The sequence below is a fragment of the Pan troglodytes genome, chromosome 5 (genome assembly GCF_028858775.2).
Source record: "Pan troglodytes isolate AG18354 chromosome 5, NHGRI_mPanTro3-v2.0_pri, whole genome shotgun sequence".
Taxonomy (NCBI): domain Eukaryota; kingdom Metazoa; phylum Chordata; class Mammalia; order Primates; family Hominidae; genus Pan; species Pan troglodytes.
The window spans coordinates 67,320,278-67,346,564 of record NC_072403.2 but is presented as its reverse complement, the minus strand read 5'-3'; the positions used below and the strand labels follow the sequence as shown (position 1 = coordinate 67,346,564).

General features: G+C 35.4%; 1 protein-coding gene across 9 annotated transcripts in view; it reads left to right on the top strand.

Annotated features, from left to right (window-relative positions):
• Positions 1–26,287, top strand: part of KHDRBS2 (KH RNA binding domain containing, signal transduction associated 2) — a 687,327-nt gene that overhangs the window by 623,105 nt on the left and 37,935 nt on the right. For 8 of the 9 annotated variants that reach the window (XR_001718489.4, XR_008548534.2, XR_010158053.1 and 5 more), the window contains one exon: positions 4,483–4,545. Coding sequence is in view for 3 of the 9 variants with exons in the window: in XM_016955743.4 (XP_016811232.1) it covers positions 4,483–4,528 (46 nt within the window). In the remaining 6 variants the exon portion in view is untranslated. Of the gene's footprint in view, positions 1–4,482; positions 4,546–10,343; positions 26,286–26,287 lie in introns of those variants that run through there. The other variant, XM_009440124.4, reaches the window with a different exon arrangement.

The following is a 26,287-nucleotide window of genomic DNA, read 5'->3' as shown; positions in this document are numbered from 1 at the left end:
GTCATCTTGAATACAACCGTAATTTTAATCAGTCAGTGATGTGCTGGCACCGGCGCATACAAGCTCATAGGATCCAAACGTGTGCATCTCTTCTCAACTAAAGTTCAATGACTTCATTTTGGTAGCTTGAAGTAGACCCTGGTGTGTCTACTTATACCATAGAAATTGGAGAATATTACAAATCTGGACTTTTTAATTATTTTGCAGAGAGCCAGTTTACCAGCACACCACTGAGTTACATGCACATTTTAGAAGTAAAAAGAGACGCAATATAAATATATGTCTCTGTAATTAGGGATGTTACTTGCTGAGTAAATATTTAAAGAAGACATTGCTTAAGAGACACAGTATTTTGTTAGACTGCCTAGGCTCAAATCTTTTATTAGTTGTCACTTAACCTCTCTGTCCTTTTGTCTTCTTATCCTTAAAATGAGAACTTCATAGGATTTTTCTGATGATGAATGAGTTAATATATATGATGCACTCAAAAAAGTGCCTGCCAGAGAAGGTTCTCAATAAGTATATTCTATTAGTAGCAACAAGAGATGAGGCTATATGGTTTTTACAATCTTCTCTTAAGAGACTGCCTAAATTCAGTGTTATTTTCCTTGTTGATCTTTTATATCTCAGAAGCCCATACTCAATTTCCACAAGTTTTGTAAAGATCCGTTAAATGAAATCACATCAAATCTCTTTGAAATGCATAAAGCACTATGTAAATGAAAGGTGGAATAATTATGTTAAAGGCATCATCTTGAATTTTGTTTATACTGCATCTCTGAAATGAGCATCAGATTTCTCTCTAGGCAGTTACTGCTCCTACAGAAACAAACACAGATGGTGCCCAAACTTCCTACTGAATACTTTGAGGCAATGGCGTTTATCAAAATACCTCCGGTCACTAAATGTACAAAAACTTCAAACAAACTCCACATCTCAGTGTCAGGCCAACATAGTTATTTAGGCAAATAAGCCTTTCTTTGACAATTCAAGGATTTTCTGATGTGTGAAATGGACTACTTCAACAAATAAAAAATCTTACATGTAGGCTGTTTTATAAAATAGGATATTAACATTGCAATTTCTTTTAGAGAAAAATAAATCAGTTTGTCTTCTGTGATGAGCATTTCTAGCCAAATTAAAAGGAATTTTTTGGTTGTGCATGGACACGTTCCCTTTTCCCATTGACCTTCTGGTCACATAAAGCAGAAAAAATATATGTCTTAAAAATACGTATTTAGGCAAGGCACATTGGCTCATGCCTGTAATCCCAACACTTTGGGAGACCAAGGCGGACGGATCACCTGAGGTCAGGAGTTCGAGACCAGCCTGACAAACATGGTGAAACCCTGTCTCTACTAAAAATACAAAAAATTAGCTGGATGTGGTGGCGCATACCTGTAACCCCAGCTACTTGGGAGGCTGAGGCAGGAGTACCACTTAAACTAGGAGGTGGAGGTTGCAGGGAGCCAAGATTGCACCACTGTACTTCAGCCTGGGCGACAGTGCAAAACTCCATCTCAAGAAATAAATAAACAAATATGTGTGTGTGTGTGTGTGTGTGTGTGTGTGTGTGTGTGTGTGTGTATGTATGTATGTATTTAAACCTTCTAAGAACCTAGTCTTTGGAATACAGACCTTCCTATTCCACAGGATACTCCTGGGATTTCTATAACCTAAACTCTCCTTATTGAGTTTTGTGTTGTTTCTGGGCATGTTTGCCTTTGAATCCACTTTTTGCCCTTTCTCTGGCTCAGTTAGCAGGAGGGAGATCTGACCCCTGAGGTTTCATTTCCCAGAAAGCTGTCTCAGCTAGCTTGCAACTGGCTTCTGCCAATGAGGATTTGGGGGTAAGTACCCTGGCAGGAGCCTATGAGATTGAGAAAAAGGTAGAAGTCAGGTTATTTTCCCAACATTCACTTTGCCTCCTGCGCCTTCCCCAGCAGCAGCTGTATCTTTTCCCCACTCTGCCTCTCACGACTCAAGTTTGCCACAGTTCCAGTTCCCAGCAGGTAATCCAAGGCTCCTGTGTTAGTTATAGAAGCATCTTCTTGTCCTGTCCTGTGTCCCTCCAGCTTAGGGTTAGTTACGACTTGCTCCTGTTACTAATTTCTGAGTTGAGCAACTCAGAGAAGAAATGGGTATGAAAGAGACAAGAAATGAGCCTTTTCTCTATTGGTTTCTTGTCTCTTTCATTACCCATTTCTTGCTTTAACTAAGCCCCTGCATTATAGTCCTTTAACTACTTCAACTGAACCCTATTTTCCTAATTGAACCCTGATTGACCCAAGGTCTGACACAGGCCACTTGCCCATACTGGATTCTTGAGCAAACAACAGAAATGCTGTTCTCTCTCCCGTATCCATCCTGAATATTCCAGAGATTTCTGGTTCATGAACACTAGCAATCATGATTCCCTTTACAGCTCTCCTCCTCTAGTTAAATGATGATTCTACCTTGAGTCTGCACTATATTCCTGAGATGTTGGCAGAAAGTATTTTTCTATGTTTCTGCTAACATTAGTGTCACAAGACACTCAAAAATTATACTCGATTATTAACCTTCTTCAGGCCACATCCCTCAAATTCACTGCAAGGAACTGATTTATAGGTGGTTGGTCTATCAAATGTTAGCGCCCTTTCTAGTAACTCACAAAGAATGACAGGGTCTCCAGATCTATTTCCACATATGAGAATAGCAGGACTGAAGTATGGACCTGTTAGTTATTATCATTCTAAAATTCTATTCCTTATGCTTTTTTTTTTGAGGAAGGAAATTTGGGCCACAAAGCAACTTTGTATCTTAAAAGCTTAAATTAATCCTGTAAATATATTCTTAATCCAAAGCTGCCAAACTAGGGTTGTGTGTTCCATGAATTTGTTAAACTTATTTTGGACTTTGAATGTTGAAACATGCGATCTTGCTGAGTTTCTAAAAATAATATTTTATAAATTTTTTCACCATTTTTCTGTATACCCATCCTATTACACTGCTCTTTCTTCCCCAAATGATCTTTTTTATTTTACTTTCTTTTGCTGTGTTATAAATTCTAAGCCAAGTAACTATCCTTGCAGTAGTATTCTCTGAACTCTCCCAGTCACTGTCTGGGAAGCATTGATTTGTAGCCTCAATTTGTGCCTCCATAGAGCGTTTTATGAAATGGTATATTTACCTCTCTCTCTCTCTGTCTCTCAGTTTCACATTAGACTTGAAGTTCCATAAAGGAAGGACTGTTTTATCTTTGCATTCCTAGTGTCCACTGACTTCCTTGGCACCTAGAAATCATTCAGATAGTATTTGTTAAGCTCATTCTGAACAACACTGAAAGTTCCAAGGCCTCTCATGCTGGACAAATTTTAGTATTAGGATTTTCAAATAGAAGGTTTTTATTTTTAAATATTTTTAGAACTAGGAATATTTACTAACAAACATGTAACAGACTTGTTATTTCAGAAGATGCCTAGTGTTTATACCCTGTCCACAGAAGTTATATCTTTGTTGAACAACATTGATACATAAGGTAAACAGGCACTTCAGAGGAACAGAGGCACTTTAGCAAGTTTAGAACAAAGCTTTTCAACTCCTTATCTTGTTTACCTTATTTTTCACTAGAAATTGCATCCTCTCTCTGTGTTTGTCTTCCTAAATTTAAGCTGTTATTTTCAGTGTCCATCTAAATATATTCTCACCGACTCCACCATCAATTAAGTAAATGCCATGTCTCTAACTCATTTCCTTTAAAAAGGATGAGCTCAGCCATGCTCTGTTTATTCCATTTATAATAGCTCTTTTTGCACATTTTGGTCCATTGCCTCCGGTGTCATTTCTCATGCATCTGTTTATTCTACCCAATTAGACTCAGAGCTTTGCAGTCAAAGGTACTTTTTCTTTTATATCTCCTCACAGCATGTTCACAACAGAGGCTTGTAAACTAAATGTCTTCTAGATTTCACCAGTCTGTGCTGGTATGTTTAGTTCCTTGAAAATGAGCACACTGATGTGCTCACTCTGTGCCCGTGGCTACATTCATGGGCATTTTGGTCACCCACACAGGACACAGCTCTGGGTGGTTCCTTTATTCCAGAACAGGGATTCTGGGAGCTAGGCTATGAAGCACAGGGAGTTCAAGTCCCCTTTGCCACTTTTCTTTGAATCAAGTAATATCCCTAACCTGGCTCTTTCCAGGGACTCACTATTGCCCTTCTAGTAGTTCCCATCATTAATAATTTGTTATCTGTCAAATAACCTGTTCATTTCCTTCATAGCACTTGTGATAATTTGTAACTATATACACATGTAAAACATGTATAGAATAAGCACATAAAGTGAATAAGTTTAAATTATATATAAATATGTAAAATATATAGTAAATATAAAGTAGATGCATGCATATGTATAAGTAATACATACAAAAATCACATCATACCTATGAGCGTACATCTGTGTTTGTTTCATGTTTTCATCTTCTTTTTTTCTCCACAGATTTTCTTCATCTCAACTCACCTCACCACTACAGGTCCAAGCCTGACACAGAGCCTAACAGAAGTAGGTATCATAAATATTTGTTAAATAAATAAAAGGTGAATGAATGTATTATGACAGTGAAGATTTCTTTCCAATTATTAATTATATCAGATCTTAGGTTTTACTGAACAAAAAGCATAGAAAGGAGAGAACTAGGAACAGGGAAAAACAAACGAGCCAATTTTCTTCTCTCCACTCCAAAATTTCATAGGTTTATAACATGTCTTATCCTAGAAAGGGGCTCCCAGATGTCTCAGTTTGTTTTTACCTGGAGAAGGGAAAGGGGAAGTCAAGAAAATCTCTGCTGTCCACTGTTGGTGCTACCCACAAATAAAATCTATGAATATTACAATTAAAAAGCTAATGACTTCCAAGTAGTATAGCAACAAAACTAATTGGGCATTCCTATATCTACTGTTACAACCTCCCACTTCTTTACCAGTACAATCTGGATATCTTTAGAACATACTTACAGCATATGCACTTATTTCTCCTAAATAAAAAATTCTGATGACTAAACAACAAGAGTGGAACATAATTACAGGAGTAAGTATTGACTGTGGTGATTAATGACAAGGATTGTTAGCCAGAAGGCTTGGTTTCAAGTCCTGGTTCCACAATTTTCTAGCTGTGAGATTGTGGACAAGATATGTAATCTTACTTTGCCTCTGTTTTTTCATTTGTAAAATGAACATCATAATAATTCAGGCCAAGCAGACCTAATCCAAAGTCCAAAATTCTACAAAATCTGAAAATTTTGAGCACCATATAATGCCACAAGAGGAAAATTTCACACCTGACCTCATGTGACTAGTTGCAGTCAAAATGTAGGTGCAAAACACATAGTTTATTCAGCATCACCAAGGGAAAATAAAATTACTTTCAGGCTATGTATATAAGATGTGCATAAAACATAAATAAATTTCATGTTTAGACTTGGGTTCCATCCCCAGGATATCTCATTATGTAGCAAGTATCTATTATAGCAAATATTCCAAAATCTAAAAAAAATTGAAATCCAAAACACCTCTGCTCCCATGCATTTCAAATAAGGAATGCTCACTCTGTCCCTAAGTCATAGGCTTTGTTTTAGCATTAAACCAGTTAGAGCACCTAAAGTCCTTAGAATAATGTCTAGCACATAGGAAACACTCAATAAATGTTTATCAATCATATTCTTATTATTTGTATTATTATTTCTGTCACCATCTCCACATTAAAACAGCTTTACTTCTAATATAGAATGGTTGAATTTCCATTAAGACTAAGCAAGGAAAACAGAGAGAATGTACACATTGGAAATAGTAAGAAGGAAAAGGGAACATATCCAGAGATGCCTCAGAAATGTAAAACAGCACGGTAGAAAGTCAGGATTCTTAGATATTGTTATGTCCTGTTAATAAAGTTTTTCTTTTTAATTCTTACCCCCAATAGAAAACTTTTCCTCATACATCTTCTAGACACCTAATGATGATAATTACTCTTATTTTATCTTCTTTGGTCTACAAAATTTGGAGAACAACTGATTACAATGTACTTTTTAGTACCCCCAGCCTTGCTAAGGAATTGTAATTGGTTTAACTCTATGATTTTCAAATGTGTTCATTCAAGGGCTATTCATAGTCCCCATAGTTGTTTAGATCCTTGGCCTAATTTAAAAAAAAAAAGGCATTAAGTTTTTCATGTATTTGACTGTACAGCATAAGATAATAACATCGTTAACCCTTAAAAAGAGAGACCTTTCCCATCTGACTGTGCTTATTCACTTATTTTTATGAATTTATGTTTGCATTTCAATTAACAAATATTTAGTTAGATTCTACTGTGTGCCAGCACTGCACTAGACACCTGATTAAAAGAAAAAAAACATTTTTTTTTAAAAAAAGCAGTGAACAAGGCATGACAGACAAAGAATCTGCTTGCATGAAGCCTAGAGTATAGAGAGAGTTTGGAGCAATAAACAAAACACATAATATTTAAGTTACAAACTGAAATCATTGTTATGCCAGAAATAAATGGAAAGTAGGAGAGAAAATAATGGGGATGAGAGGTGGGGAGGTTGAGGGAAGTGTTAGGCCAATTACATAAGGCATCTCTGAGGAAGTGACATTTAAGCAACACCTGAAGGAAGAAAAGAAACCAGTCACTCAAATTGCTGGAAGAGCTGCATAATGCAGGCAGAAAGAATAGCAGTGCAGAGGCCGTGCTATGGAAAAGAACATGCATGAGTCATTGAGCCTGTAGCTGGACACTGGTGAGCAACTGGGGCTTGGAGGGAGAATTACAGGTCTGAAGATGCAGGGTTTTTCTAATTTGGATATTCTCAGGGTGGAACAGGGCACTGTTACAAGGTACGTAAGCAAAGAGCTAGCATGATCTGTGCATGTTTCAAAAGATAACTCTGGTTGCTGTATGAAGAACCTGTGGAAAGGAGATATGACTAAAATAAGAAGACAATCTAGCAGAACATTAGAGTAATCCAAACAAGAGATATATGTAGCTTAGCCTTGAGTGTTGGTTATGTAGCTATCAATAACTAGAGATGAGAGACAATTAGGAGGTAGAAATGACAGAATTTTGTGATGGTTTGGATTGGAAATGGAGGAATTATGTATGATCCTTAAGTTTCTGCCTCAAGTCTTACATGATAGTTCTATTTACTAAGAAAGAAAAATTGTTGAAGTACCAGTTCTATCTTCATTAGGTTAATTTCATGATATTTATGTGACACCCCAGTGGAAATGATAAATAGGCATTTGATTATACTGATTTATACTGATGTGAAGCTGTTATATAAATGAGCCAAAGATGGCCTCTGCGTATTGGCCCCCGGGTTGTTACTTCCTCAATATAGGCTGACACCCACTAGCCCAAAAGCCCACCAGGGGATTAAATCAAATGTTTACACATGCATTTATTTTTAAAATAGGCTACATAAACATATTTTTAGCCATTTAAAATCTGGCTGTTTTGCATATCCCACAAAACTTCACCCCACATCTGCTAGCAGTAGCTAAATCCCATGGGTCATAAAGACCCAAGCCACTACTGCCTTTTGGAGCTCTTTGACACAGACTCCCCACCACGCCACTGAGCAACATTGCCTTAACACATAAGCCCCCTCTCTCCTAGGAGTTCCCTTGCACTCCTTCCCTTCTGAGTGGTGACCCTGACCCTTAGCTACTAGACAGACTCCTGCTGTGAAGGACTTCCTCCACGTGAGAAACTGTCAAAGCAGCCCCCGGTAAAGCTACTGCCACCTTTATTTTTTTCCCCTTGATCAATCACAAAATCCCCTACAAAAGCTCAGAAAGATATACCCTGGAGATATCTATCTGGATGGAAATAATTAGCATATGGATGGAAATATTTAGCATAGAGATGAAATTAAGGCCAAAAGAATCAATGATACTACTTCAGGAAGAGTGCCTAAAAATAAGGTAGGAGGGCCCCACTAAATCTGACATGTTATAAAATTTGAGATCCAGTAAAAAGGAAAAATATACAAATATTACCACTTGATCAATTTCTATTTATATTTTACTCAGGCCACAAGTTGGCTTCTTTGAGATAAAACTGTCTCCTTCCCTCCCCAATCAGGATGGTTAAAATGACCGCCTTGTTTTCTGTTTCTATGACTTTTCTATATAATTGCTTTGCCACATATTATTGAAAGTCTCTGATCGTCTGTCTTCATATGGTGCTGTCCTTGGAGGCAGAACGTGTGTTCATCTCTAAATTCCAGGAATCTAGCACAGCAACTGACACACAGGGCAAAATAAATATTTTCTGAATGAATGGGCAATCTGAACATATTAGAATAGCTATGGAAAAGGCTCATGATGATAATGTAGTGATAGAGGACTTCAAATGACTGGGGAAGGTTAGGATACTTTTCATTTTCATGATGATGGTGTTACTATCCATTCTTTCTTCTCAATGTGAAGTTAGATTCTAGGCTTATCTAAACAAAGACATTAGGATATTGAACTCACATGTATTGTACCACAGGAATAATATAGGGAGAAAATGAAATAATATAAAAATATCTCAAGCAATTAGCAAGGCACCTAGTTCCATAAAAACTCAAGATGGCATAATTGAGGGCTAGTTTAAATTTTATCTTATAATATTATTATATTAATTTGGTTTTGATTTCTTAAATGTAAAATAAAAGAAAAAATAGGATTTTAGGTCAACTTATATAAGATCTGAATCTGAGATGATTTTCTATTCCTAATTAGAACCCCCCTTTGTGATATCAGTGCTGTTATTTTTTTACTTTTATTTAAGGGAGCAAGGTTGGTCCAAGCATGTTATGACTTAGGTTATTGCTTCCACCTATTTTTTACCAAGATACTTGTTCATAGTTCATAATTTGGCCATTGAAAACCAAAACTAACTAATATTGTGAAGTCTGTGACCTCTACATCATGGCATTTACTGATTAAGGTAGAATAAGGGTTAATACGTACTTCATAGCAAAAATAAATAGCTGGAATGCATAAAAGATCATGGAGGCTAATTGAGTGATACAAACATACCCACAAAAGATCTCTGGAAAAATGATGGTACAATATCCTCTACTTCTTTAGCTATGAAACGTTGGGTGCAATACATGTCATACATTAAATGAAAACTTTTTGTATAAAATATAATCAGCAATTTTTTGAATATTGATTATGAGAAGCGCCTGATTTCAGAATTTAGAAACTAAGTGCATCTTATAATCTATTTTTTAATCCTGTGCATCACAACTAATAACTGAAGAGGATTCATATCTATGGCAGGGAGGAATGGTTAACAAACATTGGAGTTCTGTATCATGTTATATAATTATCTATAATTATAGATAATTACACATTAGCTTACATAAACACCATGTTTTATTGACTTGTCGATATCTGTTTTTGAAAATACTAAGGTTGGTCCCTCCTTTGAAATATAAAACAAGTAATATTATAAACCTAAGTATGAAAACCCTCACACACTAAGTTGTTATTATTGCTATCAGTAAACATATTTTCAGAATGATTTACCATATATAAAATACTTTCACCATCATTTTTCATTGATCTTATTTTATCCTCAGACTCATAAGAGTAAAGGTTGTAAAGAAGATAAAGATCAATTGCATATTTAAATTTTTACCATATGGGCCAGGCACAGTGGCTCACACCTGTCATCCCAGCACTTTGGGAGGCCAAGGCGGGTGGATCACCTGAGGTCAGGAGTTCAAGACCAGTCTGGCCAATATGGTGAAACCCCATCTCTACAAACATACAAAAATTAGCCAGGCATGGTGGTGGGTGCCTGTAATCCCAACTACTTGGGAAGCTGAGAAGGGAGAATTACTTGAACCCCGGAGGAGAAGGTTGCAGTGAGCCAAGATCACGCCACTGCACTCCAGCCTGGGTGACTGAGCAAGACTCAGTCTCAAAAAATAAATAAATAAAATTGTAGCATATGTATTCATTTTCTGCTTGTTCTTTGCTAATAAAAAGTTAGATACAAAAGAGCTCAAATATATAATAAACATTTCTGGTTGCATACATAGGTGAGTGAAATATGTTTTTCTGGGAGGTAAAGATGATATGGGAACTGAAGAACTCCAAGGACTTTTCTGAACATATGTGAAAGCCAAATTACAAAGGCTGTGTTCTTCACAACTTTATAAGTTCAAGAAACCAGGATAGTCATTTTCTTAATAATGGACAAATGAATAACATGTATTGACATGTGTCTCCATAATTACCAAATGCTATTTTTTTGCATACCCCAAATAATGATGTTTCTGTATTTTTTTAACTGACAAAAAGCAACACAGAAGAAAAGAAAGTAGTTGTCCTTGGAGGAAAAGACATATACTGTGAAATATGGCCCTGAAAGCATCTGCCTACTCCTCTGGATCTGGGAGCCAAGGGATCTGGACACAAACTGTATTAAGAGACTTGTTACTCTGGGAGCTCAGTGTTCATTGTAGAAAACAATACCTCTGTTTATAGCAGTGTGTGCTCATTTACATAACATTCCTATAACTAAAAACTACCAGAAGGAAAGATTGCCATTATGTGGAAGTATTAATGTTTTCTAGCTGAGCCACAGGAATTGTCCAAGATCACACCATAGAGTGATTGAACACAGTTCTAAGTACTTGATATGGACTGACTCGTTTAATCCTTTAAAAGCTTATGAATAGGTATTAGGTTATCTCGATTTTACAAATAAAAGGACTGAGACTCAGAGATTAAATAACTTGCCACAGTTATACAACTGGTAAATGATAAGATGGATACAAGCACAGGAAACTGTTCAAGGAACAAAAATATATGTGTTTACTAAAAGGAATATGAGTGATGCTGCCATACCACCATCCATACCACCATCACAATCATCAGCCTAACTGTTATGGTTCTACTTAAGGTAGATATTGAGGATGTTATTAAAGGTTATATTTTTAAAAAGTGATTCATTATCAAAGGTATTGGAAACATGATGTTAAAGATTTCTTTCTTGACAAATGTCTCTAAGCCTTTAATGTGTTATTATGCTCCCTAGGTCTTTCAGAAATGTATCTGACCAACACATTTAACTACCAATTTCTTCTCCACCAACTTCCACACACAGTTACATCTTTTGGGGATAGCATTCAAGGAAACACTTTAAAAATATTAACCTGAAATATCCATAGGTTATCCATCTGCTATTTCAAAGCTCCAAGGACTACTCAAATACCTTTTTTTTTTTGGCTGCCAAAGTATTTTGTTGTTGTTGTTTTATGTTTTTATTTTTAAAATTTTTTTTTTTTTGGTTCAAGTGTACATGTCCAGGTTTCTTATGCAGGTACATTCATCTCACAAGAGTTTGTTGTACAGATTTTTTTTTAATCACTCAGGTGCTAAGCCTAGTACCCAATAGTTAGTTTTCTGATCCTCTTCCTTCTCCCAACCCCCACCCTCTGATAGACCCCAATGTGTGCTTTTCCCATTCTATGTGTCCATATGTTCTCATTATTTAGCTACCACTTATAAGTGAGAACATGTGATATTTCATTTTCTGTTTCTGCATTAGTTTGCTAAGTATGGTGGCCTCCAGTTCCATCCATGTTCCTTCATAGGACAGGATCTCATTTTTATGGCTGCGTAGTATTCCATGATGTATATGTTCCACATTTTCTTTATTCAATTTTTCATTGATGGGCATTTAGGTTGATTCCATGTCTTTGCTATTGTGAATAGTGCTGCAAAGAATGTTGGCATGCATGTGTCTTTATGGTAGAATAATTTTTATTCTTTTGAGTATATACCCAGTAATGAGATTGCTGGGTTGAATAGTAATTCTGTTTTTAGCTCTTCAAGGAATCACCACACTGCTTCACTGCTTTCCACAGTGGTTGAACTAATTTACACTCCCACAAGTAGTATATAAGTATTCCCTTTTCTCCAAAACCTTGCCAGCACCTGTTATTTTTTGACTTTTTAATAATAGCCATCCTGACTAGTATAAGATGATATCTCTTTATTTTTTTGATTTGCACTTCTCTAATGATTAGTGATACTGAGCTTTTCTTCATATGCTTGTTGGCCACATGTATGTCTTCTTTAGAAAAGTGTCTGTTCATGTATTTTGCCTACTTTTTAAAGGGGTTGTTTTTGTTTCTTGTATATTTGCTTAAAGTTCCTTGTAATTTTTGGATATTAGACCTTTGTCAGATGCACAATTTGTAAATAAATACTTTCTCCCATTCTGTAGGTTGTGTTTACTCTGTTGATAGTTTCTTTTGCTGTACAGAAGCTCTTAAGTTTAATTAGATTCCATTTGTCAATTCTTGCTTTTATTACTATTGCTTTTAGGGTCTTTTTCATGAAATGTTTGCCAATTTCTATGTCCACAATGATATTGCCTAAGTTGTCTTCCAGGGATTTTATAATTCAGGGTTTTACATTTAAGTCTTTAATCCATTGTTAGTTGATTATTTTTAATATGGTGTAAGAAAGGGGTCCAGTTTCAATCATCTGCATACGGCTAGCCAGTTATCCCAGCACCATTTTTGAATCAGGAGTCCTTTCCCCATTGCTTGTTTTTGTTGGCTTTGTCAAAGAATAGATGGTTGTAGGTGTGTGGCCTTATTTCTGGTCTCTCTATTCTGTGCCATTGGTCTATGTGTCTGCTTTCATACCAGAACCATGCTGTTTTGGTTACTATAGCCCTATAGTATAGTTTGAAGTCAAGTAACTTGATGCCTCCAGCTTTGTTCTTTTTGCTTATGATTGCCTTGGCTATTTGGGCTCTATTTTGGTTCCATATAAATTTTAAAATAATGTTACTAGTTGTGTAAAGAATGTCATTGGTAGTTTGATAAGAATAGCATTGAATCTGTAAATTGCTTTTGGTAGTATGACCATTTTAATGATATTGATTCTTCCTATCCATGAGCATGGAATGTTTTTTCATTTGTTTGTGTCATTTCTGATTTCTTTGAGCAGTGTTTTGTAATTCTCATTGCAGAGATCTTTCACCTTCCTAGTGGGCTGTATTCCTAGGTATTTTATTCTTTTTGTGGCTATTATGAATGGGATTGTGCTCTTGATTTGGCTTTGGCATGGCTGCTGTTAGAGTGTATAGGAATTGATTTTTGTACATTGATTTCATGTCCTGAAACTTTGCTGAAGTTGTTTTTCAGATCAAGGAGATTTGGGGCTGAAGTTATAGGGCTTTCTAGAGGTAGAATTATGTTGTCTGCAAACAGGGATAGTTTGACTTCCTCTCTTATTTGGATGCCCTTTGTTTCTTTCTCTTGCCTGATTGCTCTGGCCAGGGTTTCCAATACTGTGTTGAATAGGAGTGGTGAGAGAGTGCATCCTTGTCTTATGCCTGTTTTCAAAGGGAATGCTTCCAGCTTTTGCCCATTCTGTATGATGTCAGCTGTGGGTTTGTCATAGATGGCTTTTGTTATTCTGAGGCATATTCATTCAATACCTAGTTTATTGAGAGTTTTTAACATGAAAGCTTGCTAAATTTTATCATAAAAAATTTCCTTTCTCATTCCCAGAAGAAATTTTTCATTTCAAATCTTTTTGAAATTTTTATATACAGAATTTGCTTGATATTTCTGATATAAGCTATAACTAGGGAAATAAAAATATACAGTGTGTGTATATGTATATACATATCAGAACATACATATCAGAATATATATGTATACATGCACACATATCAGTATTTACACACTCAAGCTCTCTTTTAAGTGGCCACCTTTGTGAGCCATGCATCTCCCAAATAATTTTTAAATGTCATTTTTGGCACTGGATTTAAAAACCACATTTTAAGTATTTTCACAAAGGTTTTATCCTTTCAGGGTGGAAAACATTTCTTTAAAGAACCAAAACTATTTGGGACAAGTAGGAATTTAGACTATAAAGTAATAAAATGTATTTTCTTATGAGACGTATATTGATTCTTAGAACAGTTCCAAAAGTGGATTAGAACATATTTGTTGGAACATGATGGCATTATTTATGTAGGCACATAGACTCATGACATGCCTGCTTTGTGGAATTAAATGCAACTTATAATTTTTATTTAAAATTTATTATTCTTTTTTTTTTGATGTGGAGTCTCACTCTGTCACCCAGGCTGGAGTACATTGGTGTGATCTCAGCTCACTGCAACCTCTGCTCCCAGGCTCAAGCCATCCTCCCACCTCAGCTTCCCCAGTAGCTGGGACCACAGGCGCACTCCACCATGCCCGGCTAACCTTTGTTTTTTTTTTTTTTAATATAGAGAGAGAGTTTCAGCTTGTTGCCCAGGCTTGTCTTGAACTCCTGGGCTCAAGCAATCCGCCTGCCTTGGACTCCAAAAGTGCTGGGATTATAGGTGTGAGCCACAGTGCCTGGCCTAAAAATTATTCTTAGTACATTACGTGAAGAGTTATGTATTTCAGTGCATTCAAGTAAATGATTTAAATATGTCAAATTATCAGGTATAAGACAAAGGTAATAGGTGATATAATGGCAAATAAAAAAGTGAATGCCCTATCTTCCAGGTATTTAAGGTACAAATAAAAAATAAAAAATAAAAAAATTCACTATACAAAACAAAGAAAACAGAAATTTTTCTGTTACAGAAGTAGGGAATAGGAACTGGGATTATTTTCTGTTTTAGTTTGAGGTGTCCCTCATGGTATGTCATCAGAACCCTAGAGCTCCGTAGACATGTTAACAGTATAATTAGAAAGGGAATCTCAGGCCGCATACAAACAAGCTACCTCATCTCTCCAAATCTCAGTTCCCACATCTCTAAAATTGTAGAATTGAGAGAACTAAATGTGACAAAACAAAGAATGTACTTAATCCAATTTCCAGCACTGCCCTAATTGAGTGATAATAATTTATTTCATAACTAGAATTTAAATATCATGATGTTTCAATTTGTGAAAGCATGGCTTGGCCTCTATCTCTATCTTTGCATAGAACTTTTAATATTCTTTCTATCAGCCCTTTAACCAATGTCTACTAAACATATTGTAAGTACAGACCACTATGCCAGAGACTAGGGATACAAAGATGAAACAGATCAGTTGTGTTTTCAAAGAGCTTATGGTTGACCAGAGAAATGAAGCTCATAACATGTTATAATACCAGTGAGAGAAATAGCTAAGAAAGACACACATGAAAAGCTATAGATTCTTACAGAGTAAGAGGCTAATTCTGACAAGGTTACATGCTAAGGGATGATGAAATGAAGAATTGGAGGGTACCTTGAGTGGAAATGTTTAAAAAGAGATGCTTTAATAGGAAGAAAGAATGGAGACCCAAAAGTACAGAGTATTTTCAGGGACCTGCAATTAGTTCAGTTGGTTTACAGTTTCAAGTTGCTTAAAGAAAGTCAAGATTAGAGTGTAGACTTCAGACAGATTTGTGAGGTCTGAAATACTGAGTGAACAGAAATGTGCTTTATTTAATAGGCAATGGTGAGCCAGTGAAAGCTTTTGAATATGAGAGTGGCATGCTAACTGCTGTATTTTAGGAAGCCTAACCTAAAAGCACCCCATAGTGTGTGTTGCAGAGAGAAAATATTGGAAGCAAGAGACCAATACAGAAGTTACTGAAGTAATCCATAGGAAAATGGAGGTGCATCTCTGACAATGGAGGGAAGAGCTTAATGGTGATTGAAAACTGGGAAGGCAGAGCACTTCTTTGGAGGTTGTGTTCCCATAGCATACACAAGAATATAACTTAGATTTTATGCTTTTGTGGGGATGGTTTTGAGCATACTAACAGATAACCAAGTAGAGGTTTCAGATCAATTGAAGCAGTAATAAAGAGGAGTTTGTCTAAGAAAGTGGCAACAAAACTGAAAGACTTTGTAAGTCTGAAGTTGAAATCACCAATTCATCTGTTTTCTGCCTTTGAATGCCATCTTTCTTTACTGTTTGCTATTTGGCCACGTCCAAAATTTCTTACCTGATCTCTGGTATGTCTATTCAAGAAAGGTTTTCATCACATCGTTTTTCTTCTGTGACATTGAGGATGAATGGATCCAGTTCAGCTAGCAAAGAAAAAGAAGTGCTCTGCCTTTTACAGGGCTGGCGGTCATTCTCAGGATAAGAGAGTAAATCCTTTTGGGTCAGCAACTATCTATTGTGTTGACTCCAACCTTCTTAAGCCAGACAGTTATGAGTAACAATGATGGGTCCTTAGAGAACAGTGAAAATCCAGACTCACTAAGCATTCAATAGCCTTGTGTGGTATACAAAAGAGTAGGACATTAAGCGACCAGTGGAATGTTTTTGTATTTGAATTGGTCTTAAGTGTTGGGTTACACACTGTGAAATGAAAATTTATTCAAGTCATAGAATCTCTTAGAGTCAGTGTCTTAAATAACTGAATAATTACTTTCCTACTATATGAATGACTGAAAGATTATTCTATGGCATTTTACTTTATGTATATTTAAACTTTTTATGGAAATATTTAGACCTACACTAAACTACAGAGGTATAGTATAATGTATACCATGTACCCTTTACTCTGCTACAATAATTATCAATATTATGACAAATGCTGCCAAGTTTTTTTATTATTCCTCATACTTTTTATCTAATATTTTAAAGCAAATATCAAACTTGTTATTTGAAAATTATTCAGTATGCATCTCTAACTGATAATTATTTTGACATAATGAGCATGCCTTTCTCATACCACAGATTCTTAGTATCATCCATTACGCATTTCACCAGTTGTGCCAAAAATGCCCATTTACAGTTAGTTTGTTCAAATCATAATCCAAACAAGGTCCACACATCACTTTTGGTTACTATGTCTGTACATATTATGGTTTGATTATTTGGTTATTATATCTATAACAGTCCCCTCTTCTTTTTTCTGGACATTTATCAGAAAAACACTTTATTTTATGTTTTATAACCAGGTTGTCACACCATTTTCTAATTCTAAAGCAATATCATAACTATCATAACTCATTCAACATTTATTTAACTACTGTATAATGAACAATTACTATGTACAGGACAGTGTACTACTAGGTGCTGAGTGTGATTCAAAGATGTCTGTAAATCATGGTCCCTACCCCCAAGACTTTACCATCTGAGGAAAAGGAAAAATAAAAATGCACAAATAAAATGACAACAACATGACAGCAGAACTTAAGTAGTATAGGGACTATCATTTCAAAAGCAGAAGTATGGTTTGGAAGATGAGGGGTGGCCATTTTGGAAGAGTTAGCATGTGAGATGGATGAGTTACAGTGACCAGCAATTCAAGAGGAGGTTGGATTGGGAGAAGGGTAAAAAGAGAAAGCTCAATCTGTGATAGAAAAATGTTCATTCTATAGATTTTAAGAGGAAAAAAGACATAAATATTAGAGGTGAAGAAAGTAAGAAATATATTCAAGAAATTATAAGTAAAATAATTCAGCAGAAGCAGAATATTTATGAAAGAGATATGCCTAAAAGATAAGTAGAGGACAGCTTTGGCAGGATATTGAATGGCAAGCTAAAAAGCTTGAACAGTGTCCTTTAGAGCCGGCAGTCACTAAGCTATATTCATTTTTCCATATATGGGAGACTGTAGGACATTATGTAAACATAAATATTTAATTAGTAAGCAAAATGCATCAGCTCATTTCATAAGGGAACTTAAAAAACTGTTTATGTATTCCAATAGCAATCATTTTCAAATATTTACAGCAAATTCGCAAGATAATTTAATGTTTTATTTTGCCCAACAGCTAGATGCTCCACTTAGAGGAATGCAAACAAATTGGAGCTGATTTAACCAGCACCTACTGTATAGCAGCTGAGAGAACTTCATAAAGCAAGGATTAGTTGTTTGTAGCACATTAAGACAACAACAACAACTTGACACATTTAACATAGGAGAGACAGAAGATAACTCTATTAAAGATAGATACATTAGCTCTGCAAACCTCAAACTCCAAACTTTTCATCTATTATAAAAATATGGTGAAGTTTATAATATTTTTCTGCTTCTCAGCTATAATTATATATGTTGAACTATAAATTCCCTCTTTACCAGAATAATGCTAATTGATTTTTACTGTTAAAAGATCTTCAAATGGCAGCTGAATTATCAAAGTCATCAAAGAAAGTGTATGTTGAACTTTTGGTGTTTTAGACATGAAGTCCTTGCCCATGCCTATGTCCTGAATGGTAATGCCTAGGTTTTCTTCTAGGGTTTTTAGGGTTTTTAGGTCTAACGTTTAAGTCTTTAATCCATCTTGAATTGATTTTTGTATAAGGTGTAAGGAAGGGATCCAGTTTCAGCTTTCTATATATGGCTGGCCAGTTTTCCCAGCACCATTTATTAAATAGGGAATCCTTTCCCCATTGCTTGTTTTTCTCAGATTTGTCAAAGATCAGATAGTTGTAGATATGTGGCATTATTTCTGAGGGCTCTGTTCTGTTCCATTGATCTATATCTCTGTTTTGGTACCAGTACCATGCTGTTTTGGTTACTGTAGCATTGTAGTGTAGTTTGAAGTCAGGTAGTGTGATGCCTCCAGCTTTGTACTTTTGGCTTAGGATTGACTTGGTGATGCGGGCTCTTTTTTGGTTCCATATGAACTTTAAAGTAGCTTTCTCCAATTCTGTGAAGAAAGTCATTGGTAGCTTGATGGGGAAGACATTGAATCTGTAAATTACCTTGGGCAGTAATGGCAACCAAAGCCAAAATTGACAAATGGGATCTAATTAAACTAAAGAGCTTCTGCACAGCAAAAGAAACTACCATCAGAGTGAACAGGCAACCTACAAAATGGGAGAAAATTTTCGCAACCTACTCATCTGACAAAGGGCTAATATCCAGAATCTACAATGAACTCAAACAAATTTACAAGAAAAAAACAAACAACCCCATCAAAAAGTGGGAGAAGGACATGAACAGACACTTCTCAAAAGAAGACATTTATGCTGCCAAAAAACACATGAAAAAATGCTCACCATCACTGGCCATCAGAGAAATGCAAATCAAAACCACAATGAGATACCATCTCACACCAGTTAGAATGGCAATCATTAAAAAGTCAGGAAACAACAGGTGCTGGAGAGGATTTGGAGAAATAGGAACACTTTTACACTGTTGGTGGGACTGTAAACTAGTTCAAGCATTGTGGAAGTCAGTGTGGCGATTCCTCAGGGATCTAGAACTAGAAATACCATTTGACCCAGCCATCCCATTACTGGGTATATACCCAAAGGACTATAAATCATGCTGCTATAAAGACACATGCACACGTATGTTTATTGTGGCATTATTCACAATAGCAAAGACTTGGAACCAACCTAAATGTCCAACAATGATAGACTGGATTAAGAAAATGTGGCACATATACACCACAGAATACTATGCAGCCATAAAAAATGATGAGTTCATGTCCTTTGTAGGGACATGGATGAAACTGGAAACCATCATTCTCAGCAAACTATCGCAAGAACAAAAAACCAAACACCGCATATTCTCACTCATAGGTGGGAATTGAACAATGAGAACACATGGCCACAGGAAGGGGAACATCACACTCTGGGTACTGTTGTGGGGTTGGGGGACAGGGGTGGGATAGCATTGGGAGATATACTTAATGCTAGATGACGAGTTAGTGGGTACAGCACACCAGCATGGCACATGTGTACATATGTAACAAACCTGCACATTGTGCACATGTACCCTACAACTTAAAGTATAATAATAATAAATTAAAAAAGAAAAAAGTATATGTTGAACTTAATGTAGCTTTATTGGTTAGTGTCTTCTTCTTGTATGTTTATTCAACAAATAGTGATCTAGATATTCTCTGTCACATAGGTTTTTTAATATTTTTGAGTGTCCATGCATATACCAGCCTTTGTGCTAGGCCTTTTGAAGAAATAAAATTGTGCATGAGATGTGGTCCTAGTATTTCAAAGGCTTGTATTCTACTACAGATGATTAACACATACATATAGAAGTAAAATTTTAGGCAGGTTTGAAATAGAGGTGTAAGATTGAATTAGGTTAGGATTTTTCAACAGCAACACTACTGACATTTTGAATCAGATACTTCTTAGTGGTGGAGAGCCATCGTATATATTGTGGAATATTTACCAGCATCTCTGACCTCTATCCATTAGATGCCAATAGCATCTGCCCAGTTGTGACAACCAAAACTGTCTCCAGACATTGCCAAATGTCCCCTGGGAGCTGAGTGCAAAATCACATGCAGTATTGAGTCACAAGATTAGATGGAAAGTCCTATATACATTTTGTCAATGAGAACAATTTCCATTTGAGGAATCAAGGAAAGTCCATAAAGGTATGAGGACTAATATGAATAGGTTGAGAAGAGGAGAGCATTTCAAGAACAGAGAAGGTGGCTAAACTCCAGATGGGGAGACAAATTAATAAGTTTAAATTATGTTCAGGAGTCATAGAATTCAATGTTTTAGAGGTGATTAGTAAATAAAACCTGATACAGTAAATAGAAATCAAATTATGGAGGTTCTTGAAAGTAAAGTAAAGAGGATGTTTCTCATTTTGCAGATGTCATTTGAACATGTAAATGAAATGAATAAAGCATCATTTTCAAAATGTTATAATGGCAGTTCTGGGAAGAATGATTTGACCACACAAAAAAGTTCATTTTAGGTGTGGGATTCCATTAAAAACATAATTTGAAAGAAACTAGGGAATATTGTGGAATATGTATTTCCCAGCATAGGATAAGAAAGGAAGACAAGTGAAAAAGTTAACTCTATAATTTTCTTCTATGTTTGATCTTGGAAATTGTTGTTGAGCTTGATTTCTTGTAATACAGTTGATACCTGATGCTAGACCTGTTTGGGAGACGTACTCAGATTCTCTGCGACTCCATAAAGTGAAAAGTTGTAACTGATGAATTAGAATGGTAAAGGAAAAGATGATATCATTCTCAATAATAAATCTCCAGTGACCTAGAAACCATGAATATAGACTTTTTAATAATGATTTTTATTTGACAAGTTTTGTAAGTTTGTTTGTGTGATGGGAACCTCAACACGGATAGTAGGTATGTAAAGAACACCTTTTCTGTTCCAGGCCTTGAGATTTAAGTTGAATTATCTTGTTGAAGAAAAATAATTATTAAAAAGCCTAGATTTATTCATTCATTTCAGTTTATCTTCATTTCCCCCTTTGCAACATGAAACATTAGGGCAGGATAAAATTCAATTTCAGGTGATATGCAACCATAATACTAGAACCCCTGAGAAGCCCCTAAATGTGCACTTAAGTAAATTTACACTTGGTCAGTAACTATACTGTTCATTCCCTCTAAAAAGATGTATTATCCCTTTGAACACTAAATCCTGTCATGTGCAGACATTATGGTTTTAAAATTAGGGAGAAAAAGAAGCAACTGACAGAGACAGACCAGTCATCACTTCCCTTTTATCTTCACGTCTTCTCCCATTCTTGCCCAAGTCATTCTGACTTGGATATGAGAAAAGGGCATTTTCTGAAATCATAGAGACCTTCTATTCTTTGTTTACCAATGGGCTGGTATACTTATTTTAGAAATTCTTAAACTGCATTTTTAAAATGAAGACTACATTTAGTTGTCATCAAAAAATTAAAATGTACTTTTTGAAAAATGCTGATGCAATGAAGTAATGAGATTAATTGGATAATAAGAAATGAAAACCTAGGAAAGTTGATGGAGAAAATTTCATATCAAGCACAGGAATTTTGATTTTGTTAAAAAAAGAAAACTAGTTTCATAAGCAAGAAATTACCCATGGTGGAAAATTACAAGAAAGCTTCTTTTTTTGGCAGTTAGCTATAAAATAGATAATAATTGGAAGGAACTTAAATAAAGTGAGACAAGTTAAGAGGCTGCTGCAATAAGCCAGATGTTGTTCATTTATCAAAAGCAATTTTTAAGTATCCACAGTATTAATGACACTTTATTAGATACAAATTAATGCTTACTTGAACTAGGGCAGTGACTACAGAAATGGAAATTATCCTATTGAATATTAATACACTGATTAAATCAGCTCTGAGCCCATTTTTTCTTGAGACCTTTATGCCTACGTTTACAGATTTTACATATTTGAAACTGCTCTGCAGTTTATAGATGCTTTCCTAAAATAAATTGTATCAAAAATCATGGGGAGAATTTAGCTAATAGTTACAGATCAACTCTTTGTCAGTCTCTACCAAGATGGCAATTTTCGGAGTTAAACAACACCAGTGTCTATTAGGACAGGGAAAGACAATGGAGAGCAATGCAACACCACAGGTTTCGTCAAAGGCTGTATTTTTGTCAGTCACCAGAGAATTGAAATCCATCCCAGTCCAGTAAGAATGCTTTTAGTGAGTTGTGAGCATGTTCATTAAAAGAAATGAATGAAACCAAATGGCTACCATTATTGATTATTTCTGTCCTTGTGGCTTTAGACTGGAAGTGGTTTCCAAGGGTCCCAAAAGCCATTTCCAACTTTTTTTTTTTTAATTTGATCTGCAGCATTGTGGACACAAGTCATTCTAGCCACATCTGATCTGTCTGACCAGGCCACTGGGAATGATTGTTGACAAATAAAGGAACTGCATTTGAAAGCCTTTTTAAATCCTTCTATATAATTTTAAGTTTATATTGAACTAAATAAAAAACAAAAACCATTTTAGTCCCAACTCTGACTTAGACTTAAAGCATACATAGCTCAGTGTGAAATCTAAAAATGTGGTTAATAAATGACATCTCTGTCATTGTCCCAGTTTATCAACATAATGTTCACCACTTAGAATTTTTAAAGTAATATTAATTACAGTATTAATTACAATGGCATGCTATTTTGGTACTTTATAAAACTTAAATGATACAAATGAGTATTAGGTAAGTCCTTTTTGAGAGGACTTCTGGAAGATTTAAACATCAGTGAACATATGGAACTATTTTCAACACTTGAGTAATATAAAGGTATCTCAATCTATATATTAATATATACTCTTTTAGTAAAAAGAATTGCCCTTGGGCTCCAGTGTTTGTTTGCTCATTCTTATATTTGGCAAACATGTGTGGATACATCTATTATGTGTTAAGTGCAGTACAAGGGACTGGGCACATGAGGATGTGCAAGACAGAGTTCCCCATTTTTAAGGAGTTGATGTTCCCATAAAGGAGAAAAAATTAAAATGGCACATGCAGAAAAATAGAAAAAGTGCTACTGTAGATATGAGCACTTAGGAGAATACCTAAGCCAGATTGCAGATTTTGTATTTTAATGTTGTTTTTTCTTTTTCCAGTATATTTAAAATTCTGACAATAATCTTAGAAATTACCTATAAAAGTGGCAGTGTTAACATGTGGCATCTGTAAATTGTTCAATATCCTCACGGTGTGTAAAGGGTCTGTAGGGATCTATAGCAACAATTATTTTTAAAATAAGTTCATCAAATACTTCCCATATTTTGACATTCTTATGAGATCTTTTGAAGCCCTCCACATTTCATATTTTGAGAGTATCTTTCTGAGTCAAAATTATTGTATTTTCCCCCCGTTTCTCTATTTTTCTCTAAACAAGTAAGTTTGGAAACAGTTCTTTTATTTGGCTGGTAAATACAATTTATCTGCTTTTGGAAGAAAAATAAGAAACACTAAAATACCTGTGGTGCATTTTCTGCTTCTGTAAATGGGTCACACTTTGTCAAATTCTGAATATAGTAAGCCTTTGTGGAGTTCTGTTTTTCTCAAATACTAGGTTGCGGCACTGGATATCAAAGGGTAATTTATTTTGTTATAAGTAGGCTTTTACTCAGTTCTTTTTTTAACCTCAAAACATGAATACTTCAAAAGAGGTAACTGAGAGATAAATTAGAATTTTTAAGCAAAGAGAATATTAATTTTCATTTATATTTGTGTAATTGCACACTGCCCTTCATGTATGGGAAAACTATTATTGTGACCTGAGATCTGTGGGATATCTGCTTTGTTAATTTTCGTGTGGCAGCGATGAATTTGAGGTGAACCACCCCTGAGAAAATGTGCAGTGACCCTGCCAGAAGAAGTAGCTTCAACCAACAGAGCAATGAAAATTAACCATCTTCATAGGGATTGACCTAAAGCATAGGCAACAACAGAATTACATATAAACAAAAGTAGAAAATATATGCAATCAAGAATATGCCATTCACAATCAATTGCCTAAAAGTTTTAAATTTCATATGAACTTTTACTTTTTGATTTCTAAATTATTTTTCAAAATTGTTTATGCTTTAATCTTATTTGTTAGGATGAACTGACGTATTCTACTAAATTTCTCAACCAAGATAATAAAATATGATCTGTGCACATTCTAATTCATGAAGTATTTTTATTCTAGTAAAACCCCTAGTACAATGCATGAAGTATAAAGTCTCCTTAAGTGTTTTCTTCCTCCTTTACTGCACTGATATTTATCATGATAAATTATTTGCGTTTACTAAATTCTCATACTAGGACTTTCTTCTAAAGTATCACATATCACTTTCTTCTAAAGATCATTTGGTATCCAAATAACATTTAGGTATATCAAAATTTATTTTGACTACAAGTTTCTATTGGCCATACTCATAATACTTGGTGCCAATCCTTTCACATAGTCCTATCTTCTTTTAAGAAATTTTCATAATGATGAAAAAACAGTAGCAGAAGCAATGTTAAACAAAAGGATAAAGGGCATGTAAGTGGACACTAGTACCTTCATCTAGAAACCAACTTTTACCTTCTTCTCTGTTTATGTTTATTCTCATGTCTCTTTCAAAATCTATATTTATATCACAAAAGAGTTTCACAGATAGTCTTTGAACCAGTTATCAGTTGGATGCTCTTGCGGACTGATTTATAGTTTTCTTCTCTCCTCTAGTTTTGATGAAATGACCATTCCTAAGGAAAAGCCACTGGAGACAAACTCAGAATCCAGACTCACATTCAGACGATTTGTGTTTTCCCCATAACCACCCTCCTAGATTCAGGTTTCCATTGCCCTACACTCAAGTTGTTTAACAAAATAACTAACTTACGTCTCCATTTCCAATCCCCTTTCCATCTGATTGATCTATGGACAGAAAGCTTTAGAAGAATTTCTGCCATATTGTTGCTCCCAGCTTAAAAATTTAAGTGATCTCCTATTTCTATCAAGTCAGAATTCTCTGGTTGACATTCAAGACACAATACCAACTCATCTCTGAATACCGCTGCTATAATTACTTGTCGCAATTCAACAGATAGCCCTTTACACAAACACTCACAAAGACATATTTGATATTTAGACTCAATTCAGCCACTACTTCCTTGAAAATATTTTCTAACCCTTCCCCCTTGCTCCTGAAGTGGGTTAGGTATGCCTCTCCCAAAGTACCTCCAGCAAACTTACCACCAGAAAATGTAACACACTGTATTGTCTTCTTTTTTTTTTTTTTTTTTTTTTTGGCTTATTCATCTGTGTCCCCTATAAAGATATAAGTTTCCTTAGGGCAGAAGGAAACTATTTGTCTTTATAGCTCCAATATCTAACATTATATTAGCATGTAAGCAGTGCTCATAAACTGTTTGTTTAAAATGATGGCATGTCCTGAATAAGTATCGTGTTGCTGATCCTGATGCCAAAAACTTAGTGATATGTCTCTTCTAAGTAAATGGCTGCCTTTCCTCTTATCTTTCTTTATGTTTCTTCCCACTTCCAAAATTTGGATCAAATTTAACTTCCTTGGAAAAAATCAGATATTCTTCAAAGAAAGATGAAGTGTTACTTGAGAACCCAAGCTGAGACAAAGCAATTTGTTTCCAAAGCAATCCTGCCTCTCACTGAAGAGTCTAAAAAACCACAGAATACAAAGAGACAAATAGCATATGCAGAATCGTGATATAAGAGTTCACTATTCAACTCAGCACTAAAAATATACACCAAACTCCAAAATGTCATCTTTGGGACAGTTTATGTCCCCCATGTTTAGAGCCCAAGCTTCCCTCCCTTGCAATGTGATGAAATCTGTCCCCTGTTCAATACTCTTGCCACTGTTTCCAGGCCACTCTCTTCTCTGGCTCAATGTCTGAGGACTCCTAGGAAACCTCACTTTTTTGGTAGCTATTCTACACCTCCTTGTTTCAGGCATCATTTGGGAATTTCTGTTCTGTAAGCATACAACTCACCGTTGCCATAACAATGCTTGATTGCATATGAGACATTTCCTAGGAAGCCTTTCTGAATCCATGTATGTCTGGTTTGGTT